Genomic DNA, 8,891 nt, shown 5'->3' with positions numbered 1-8,891 from the left:
GGGGGAGGGGCGGCGCGGGGATGGGGGGGCGACGAGGGGCGACCGTTAGGCGGGGGGAGCGCGAGGCAGGCGGCGTGAGGGGGAAGGGGCTGCTGCGGAGGGCCGCAGCTGGCACGTAGGGGCACGTCTTCGAGGTGAGCGAGCCTGCGGGGCCGGGTGCCACCTCCTTCCCCGCCTCGCGCCGCGTGCGCGGCCCTCCGCGCCCCGCCGCGGGCGGCCGCAGAGAGCCAGGCGGGGTCGCCGGCCGTGAGGCAGGGGGGCCCCCAGGAAAGCTGGGGCGACGCCTTCGCAGCAGGTCCCTCCGCAAGGCAGGGGTCTTCCTGAACCCCCCCCCCCTTGCTTTTTCCGTGCTCTTCCTCTTCTTCTATCATTTTGAGCAGAACATTTTGAGAGCCGCAGTGTCATTTGAGGTGGTTTGGGCAGGGAGGAATACGGCCTGTATTTTGCTGTCTCAGGCCAATTACAGTTCGGCGGTTGGGGGGGCGGGAAGAAAAACCTCCGAACGGTAACCGCAGGTACAAGGCAGAGTGACAGAGGACAGGTCAGGGGAGGACAGAGAGATGGGGGTCACTGGTGCGGTATTTTCCCTCCGTAGGTCTCGGAGCGTCATGCAAAACCATATTTTTCCCTATTTTGCAGAGACCGAGGAAAGGTTGCTGCTTTTTCAAGGTCATACAGTAGGTTAGTGCAGAACAGGTCTCTCAAGTCCGAATTCATTTATAAGGCAAGTCAGTCCCTATAAAGCAAACAAGCAGGGATTGTTTGATATAAGATAGATGCTGGAATCGTGCCAGCACCTATAATTACCCCATGACAAGGTGTTGGGATTAGAGAGATGGGAGGGTTGTGGGACGCCAAAAAGGCCAGGCAGCCATGGAGGAGAGGAGCTGGGCCAGGTAGTTTGGCTGGCAATAGATGAGGGAAATGAGCAACAAGCAGGGTGAGGCAGGGCAGTGTATGAGAGAAAGAATGATTATATTAGTCATAGCACAGTAAAATCTCAGAGTCCACTTTTTTTTTTTCTTTCTGACTGTACTGTAATGAGGGTTTTTTTGATTTATTGCAGCCTGATTTTGTACTCTTCCAATGATCCAATGAAAGAAAGACAGCAAAAACAGGCTAACATCTATGTTTGAAGCAAGGAAGTGAAATCCAACATGAGAGACAAGTCTGATTTTTGAGGACAAAAAAAAAAAGACTAGTATATGGAAGCTTTATGGCTACATGTCAGTGGTTTTCAGTTCTCCAGACAGGAGTAAAACATGTATCTGACATACACCTTCACAGCTTTCATCAGTTTGTTTGTAATATTTTAATATTGTGATAGCAGTATTTCTAATTTATTCATTTTAAAGATTTGGGAGTTCTGTATGTTTATTGATTTGAGCATACAGGATGTCATAATTAATCAAAAGGAAGAGAAAAGGAGTGTAAAAAGAGGTTGGGGAAAATGAGTAAATTTAAGTCCATCAGAGGTTAAATTTGAGAGAAACAGTTGAAGAAGTAGACATAATTTAGAACATCTTGGAATTGGAAAGAAATAAAGAGTAAGGGGAAGAAAGGGTAGCACAGGTGCTGGAATGAAAAGAATGTTTATGAGATAGCATTTCTTACATGTTTGTAGGGATGTTTAATGGAGAAAGCAGTTTGAAAGTCAAATCAAACATGAAGAAGAACCACTAGCATTTGCAGGGTCTAGGAGAACTGGGAGAAGTACAAGTCACAGTAAAGAAAAACAACCAAGTGGTGGATATCTTTTACTGATGTTCACTGTAAGTATTTAGAACTTTTAAATATTGTTATTAACTAGATTTATATTTTGTACTATATTTTCTATACAATATCTTTCTCAAATAAGCCATCCTGTCACCAGTAGAACTAACAAATACCCTTAGTATCTGTGCCCTTGAAACTGTTGACCACTGCTGTATTATGGTATGCTGAACCTTTCTCCATCCTTTACGGCAGCCCCGTGGGGGAAGCAATGGTACATGCCAGCTGTCTTTTTAATACTAATCAGTGCTGCCAAGCGGCTCATGTAACAAGAGGTTCTACCTGCTTTTCAGTAGGAGCACTAATTTGAACCTTCCTTTTCTATACATGTGCCAGCTTTCACAGAAGTTGGATGGATTTAGTTATCTTTCAGAATTTTTACTATTTCAAATTGGCAAAATGAGTTCAAAAGTTATTAGAGGTAGAATCCAACAAAGTTAAAAATATAGAAGGTGGTTGCATTCTGAATTGAGGATACAAACTATTATGGGTATTTGATGAGGTATTTGATACTTCTCAGAAAGTCACCCTCTTTGAATCGAGGAAAGGAACAGGTGGATGAGAAGAGCTCAGTTTGAAATGATCAGCCACTGTACGTTGCTCAGCAGGAGTAAGGGCGCGTAAGCACATGCTTCAATTCTGCAAACCACTGTTTGCCACACAACCAAAAGAGGCAGTAGGCTTTAGCAGCCATATTGGGTAAGGGCAGCAGGATGCCACTTAGGTAGCCATCCTTTTTCAGGGCAGGAAGTCCTTAAAATGTTGTGATAGCCATCATGGCTAAGGGCAGAAAGTGCCCACTCTGTATCCATCTTGGATAAGGGAAATGGAAGGGAGGGCATTATCATCACATTTGTCTCTTAAAGAACTGATGCCTGTTTAAGGATGCTGAAATGCAGCAGTGGTAGTGTTCATGGGCATACCCGCCAAACATCTGGATTTTGGCTTGAGTGTGTCCAGGTGCAGGAGAGATTCTTCAGTCCTAATAATGTGCTGAAAATAAAAAGATCTTTTGCTTCAGGAAGCCTATTGTGAATTCCAAATTAACTGTAACTACCTAGGGAGAAACACTGAGCATCGTTATAGGTAACTCAGTGACAAATCTCTGAATACTGTGCAATGATGATTTAAAGGCTACTGAAATATTAATATATACCAGCTCAAGATTGTCAGTGGGGAGGTGTTGTGAACCAATTGTTTAGTGGGAGATCCTGACTCAAGAGAGGTTGCTAGATTTGGAATGGAATGATGCATGCTGTATAGAAAAAAATTTAATTTGTCATGTAAAAACTGAAAATGAAAACAATAAACAACTAACTTGTGAAGAGATAGTTGGAGATACACAGTTTTATACTGAGTTCTCATCCTTGAAACTCATCAGCAATTTATTAAATCAATTTCTCATTGATTTCCAGAAGTTCAAGAAATTGTGTGTGTAGCTACACTGTTTGAAGCAATAGCAAATTTTGAAAGATGCCTGTAAAGGCATTTGTTTCTACATAGGTGAATGCGGAAATATTCAGCAGAGTTGGAAACTGAACTGGTATCTACATCCTATTGTAGTATCTTTTGCAAGACGAACTTGCCTCAAAAGTTGCTGCTGAGACATCCAGAACCAAGCTGAACTGTCAAAAGTTAAGCAATTTTTTCAGAGCAATGGGCTTGTTTTCCTTTGAACTATAAATGTGTCAATTTGGATGTTCACACTACAAAAATATTTTGGTTCACAGCCATCACTTCCTGTCCACTAGGGGGCTGGGAGGAGAACTAGCTGCATGGCACTCCAGACCAGCAGAATATTTTGGCAGATACACTGTTGCTTTTGACTTGCAGTTACTGAAAAAGTAATGACTTTTTTTAAGTAGCAAAAGTGGTCTTTCAAAATAAGTTAAACGAGGAAGGCAAGATGCGGTCATTCTCTCTGCAATTTGTTGAAATACTCTGGTTGCAATTCTTGATAAAATTCACAATACTCTGTGCATGCATAATAGTTCGTATCTCTGGACAGTCACAGGAATAGATGGTGTAGATGCAGAGTATGTCAGGACAGCAACAATCAAATTAGAGTTTTCAGGTACCTGTTTGTTCTAGGAGCTGCTGAATACGTGTACATGCTCCAGCAGTTTATTTCTGTCTGTGTTGATGTATCATGAGAAGTAAATGGAGCAAGAATGCATCCTCAGAATGATGATCATACTGGAAAAGAGCAACAGGTATTTGCTAATAGGCTATTTGCTAGTTTCATGATCAGTGTTGAAAAAGAGACAAATTATCCTAGATAAATAGACTGTAGAAAACAAGAAGCCTGTACAACATCCAAGAGCTGATTTATAATTCATATGGACTTTGCTACACAGCATTTGAACCACTGCATGTAAAACACTTTTGTTAAAAGATTCTATACAGATATAAACATTGGTCTGTGAGCAAAAAGATCTGAATCTTTCCAGTGCAGCGATCCTGTAAAATCCTTCCTATAAGCTCACTGAGCTCCTCCTTAAAACTTATTAGGGCTTTAGTCCACACTACTCTTGTTGGAAAACTTCTTTCAAAATGTTACTTCTCTGGTGATGAGAAAATCTATTTAAATTGTTGGCCTTAATTTGTTCAGGGCTGGATTATTTTTTTATTGTTATGCTATCATTGTTCTTTAGTTTCAGGCTTATTTTCCCTTCTTGATGTTTAACTCTCTCCATATAGAGGACCATTGCATTATCTTTCAGCCTTAATTTTGAAAGGATAAGCAATTCAGCTGTTTTAATTCACTCTTGTCAGGGAGATTCTGTTTATCTCATTTTCATTCAAATCCTTCCCTGCCTCTATTTCTAGTTTGCATTAAACTTACTAAAAGATAATTCTAACCAGCAAACAAGTGAATTTCTTACTAACATTATATACAATTATAGTAATGTAATATACATAATATACCTGTATAAATATAGTATATAGTTTATATTGTATATAGAATAGATACATATATAATTAGTATATAGAGTGTATTATATGCTATATCTATATATTGTGATATACTGTAATACTGTAGTATTACTATAGTATCATATATTACATGTTACTATATTACTATATAATATAGTGTAATATACAGCAATTATGTAAATATGTATTGCATATTAATATAGTATTTAGAGATTATAATATTAATATATTAATATTATAAATTTATAAATTTATGAATTAAAATAATATATAAATGTATAGAATAGAAACATAGTGTAACATTATTAATACAGTGTTATATTAATATATAGTTAATATTGCACACAATGTTTCTTAATTTCTAGTGAAAATAGCTAAGTTCGTATATCAGGCATTTTTAACTATTTAATCATTTTAGTAGAATATAGTCATCATGTAACCAGGTCTCAGTTGCTTTTCTGTTAATATGAGGCTGACATTTTGAAATGTTTGATATTTTTTGCGGTGGTTTGAAAAATAAGGAAAAACGCTTCAATAATAAGTATGCCATTTCTGTTACTTTTTAATAAATTTACTTATTAGAAATGCTGTCCAGCTGTAATTTTCAGATATAAGTAAAGTATTGCTTTTGATTTAAATCTCAAGGGGGAAAAAAGGTAAGATGGCCAGAAGATATTTATCCATTTCTTTGGTGGATATTCAGTGGATATAAGATGTCTGTACAGTCACTCCCTACTGAAGCTGATGGAAATTGGCCAGCCAGCAGCTAACACATTTGCTGCTACCTGATAGAAAGCATCCCACTAAAAAAGGCGGGATAGAATGGTAGAGACAGCAGCTGTAGGAATAAGATAGAGGGTGGAAGAAAGCCAGATAGGCTCAAATGCTGAATATTTTGGACCCTTAGAATCCACCTGTCATGCGTAGGCCTATACTCACCATTTTTATTTCAGCAGCTGACATCACAGAATCACAGAATCGCTGAGGTTGGAAGGGACCTCTGGAGATCATCTAGTCCAACCCCCCTGCTCAGGCAGGGTCAACCTAGAGCACGTTGCACAGGATTGTGTCCAGGTGGGTTTTGAATATCTCCAGAGAAGGAGACTCCACAACCTCTCTGGGCAACCTGTTCCAGGGCTCTGTCACCCTCACAGTAAAGAAGTTTTTCCTCATATTCAGAGGAAGGAGGGGGGATGCTTTTTCTAGAAGTTACTCTTGTCAAAACCCTGCAAAATATTTATAGGAACAGATTGTTCCCTTTCTGCAAAATACCAATGAGTTCACAGAGCTTTGTAAGGGCAAATTCTTTCCATATGCAGAGCCCTACAATTTTGTGAGACAGTATTGCAACTTGTAGCATCTCAGTTAATAGTGTCAACTTTGAAATCCATATTGCCCAGCAGAAATCTGCGTGATCATTTGTTTATAAACTACAGGCCTTCACTTACAGTGTTACACGTTTATCTAGCACTGGCTTCCCTCTGACTTTGTGCTTTAAGGCGTGAGAATTTTTCTGCTATAGCTCCTTCCATCAGAAAAATGAATCTTAATTGATCTGTACATTGATAGTGAAAGCATCCGATTTTCTTTCCAGTTCTTTTAATTTCTCTTACCCTTTGTTTGTCTTTAATTCTGTTTACCTCTACTCTTTAACCTCATACAGGATTTAAAGATACTGTTTATATGAATGAATCCAAATAAAATAAAATCGCAATACCAAAATGTCTCTGTAGGTAAATCCACAGTGAGGTCCTTAAAATTCTACAGAACTGAGAAGTTCTATCTAATGTAAGGACATCAAAAAATAACAAAGGTAAAGCACTTATTATGTGAAATTTCAGCAGTTATGCTGACTTCATTTGGAGATTAAATTGCTGGGTTTTAAAAAAAATCACACGTGTGTGTATGCACACGTACATGTTTGACATTTAGATGTTTTATTTAGTTTCAGTTTTGTTTTTGTTCATCTTTTTTAAGACATGCTATCAGCCTCCAAAATTTTTACATTTTTCTTGACGGAAATTAAAACATAAACAGTGCACTTTGGGAGATGGTTAAAAATCTTTTAAAATATAAGGTTGAATGAAAATCTGTCAATTCAGAGGAACAAATTAACCTTACAGGAACAGTGTGAATTCTAAAAAAGTGTAACTGTAGTCTGAAAATGTGAACTTGCCTCTTGAGGCTTCCTGAAGATAGCATAGAACTGATATGACCCTGAATGAGCTTCTTGAAGCAGAAAGCAGTCACCCCCAGTTGTTCTGAATATTGCAATACTCCAAATACATGCAGAAATAATGGCAAACAAGTTACATCCATTTTCGACCAAGAAAGATCATCGCATTATACCAAGACTAAAATGCCTTTGAAATGTCTAGGACACAGTTGTCCTGAATTACAATGTTTCCTTAGTAATTAGGAAAATCTCTAGGAAGTGAAAATCCTCTCTTTGTCAGTGTCCTCCTCAAAGATCATGTCTCTATTCTCTAAACTTTCTCCTGACAAAAGTTTATTTCTGTTGAGCATCGAGTGGGATTAAGTTATGTTTAACAAAATGAGCTGAGGAATATCAGTCTTACATAGTATTTTACTCATTTTATTTATATATTTATATAGAGAGCCATATATAACAGTATACTTTTTTATTCATGTGAAAACTTACAAATACTGGTGAATAAAAACCTTAGAAGGGAATACATGATAGTAATAGCTATAATTTTATTGCAGCCATGATAGCAAGAAGATAAACAAGGGAAGATATAAAAATATAAACAAGGGAAGGTTTGTAAGAAGCCTTGAGATAATATCTTTTATTAAATCAAGTGATAAGAGCTTTGGGGCAAACCGTTTTTCAGCTCTGAAAGGAACCAGCAAATTAAATACCATTGTAGAATCATTGCTCTGAGTTTAAGCTAATGAAACTAATCACTTTAGTCACATCTTATTTTGGATAGAAATCTTTTACAGAATTCCAGAGCTGGGTAAAATTCCTGAGACTTAAATGACATTGTGGTAAAATACCTGAAGCGACTAGAGACAGTGGGAACTCTGCTGTGCAGCCACTCCCATTGCTTGCTACATTATTCATGTCTTGGTTTGGATCTAAAATTCACTTTGCCACCAATGGTTTATGATTAACTGGAGGCTGCTATATCTGAAATTATTAAAATGATAATTTTCTGTATTTTAATTTTATCTGAGCTATACATTTGTTCCTCCTTTGTCTAGGAAATTACTATAAGGATCAAAGCATACTTTAATTTCTTACAGTTTGGTCTTGATAAACAAATGCTTGTTAATGGGTTTTAAGGAAACAATACATCTGAATTGCCTTATGTTTTCTATTAAGTATGTATAGATGTGGTATGCAACTCCTGGGAAAAATGGTGTGCAGTAATTCAGGCAACCAGACTGTCCGCATCTACTACAGTTGAAGCTTTTCTGGTAGCAGTCAAGCAAAAGTCTCATGTGAATAACCAAAGAATAAGAGTTACAAGTTAGGAGAACTCTTTTTTTCCAGTATATTTTATTTTTTGAATAAAGTAACAATTGAGCGCTTTACTTTCAACTCCATGAAGTATTTCCTAGTAGAATACAAATGGGATGTGAGCTGTGCTAAAACGGTATTTGAAAGCCCTCACATTGAATAGGGAGCAAGGCTTGGCTTTGGTTAAGATGCTAAACCAGATTTAAGAGCTCTGGATCCTTTCACATCCATAGTTCCAGTTCCCGGGGCAGTCCAAGGTAACGTTCTCCAACCACGGGCTTGTGGGATATTTCCATCTGACTCGGGAATGGAGCTCGGTGTTATCTAGGACAGGATTTGCTAGCGCCGCTTTTAATTACTTAGCGGCACCGTCGCCACATCCCGATGCTGTTCGCTGACCTGCCAGTTGGGAAGGGAAAATCGCTGTTATTGCCCGCGCTGTGTTGCCTGCAGAACTTCCCCCAAACTAGCACCCTCCTGAAGCACTAGTAGAGAGGGAGAATCCACTTTCTAGGGCAAGGTATTTGGTTGCTCTGTCCCAAGTCCCCTAGGTAAAGTGGGAATAACAGCTGAACGCGTTAGCTCCCCGTTCGCCCGGTGCTCGGGAGCGGGGCGAGGCGGCGCCGCCGCGCAGTGCGCGCCCGGGCCCCGCCGAGGGGGAGCGCCGCCCCGTCCCCCCCCGCCCCCCCCGCGC

General features: G+C 39.2%; 1 protein-coding gene across 4 annotated transcripts in view; it reads left to right on the top strand.

The window, feature by feature from the left end:
• Positions 1-576: 576 nt before the first annotated feature.
• Positions 577-8,891, top strand: part of DENND6A (DENN domain containing 6A) — a 38,057-nt gene continuing 29,742 nt past the window's right edge. Inside the window, exons 1-2 of one of the 4 annotated variants that reach the window (XM_026079002.1) lie at positions 1,047-1,772; positions 3,865-3,986. In XM_026079002.1, the coding sequence (XP_025934787.1) occupies positions 3,945-3,986 (42 nt within the window). In that variant the 5' untranslated portion in view covers positions 1,047-1,772; positions 3,865-3,944. Of the gene's footprint in view, positions 3,987-8,891 lie in introns of all 4 variants that reach the window. The other 3 variants (XM_026079001.1, XM_026079005.1, XR_003255693.1) reach the window with 3 other exon arrangements.

The sequence above is a fragment of the Apteryx rowi genome, unplaced genomic scaffold (genome assembly GCF_003343035.1).
Source record: "Apteryx rowi isolate R43461 unplaced genomic scaffold, aptRow1 scaffold_49, whole genome shotgun sequence".
Classification (NCBI taxonomy): domain Eukaryota; kingdom Metazoa; phylum Chordata; class Aves; order Apterygiformes; family Apterygidae; genus Apteryx; species Apteryx rowi.
Note: the sequence above shows the minus strand (reverse complement) of the source record. Positions and strands in the feature narration are given on the sequence as shown.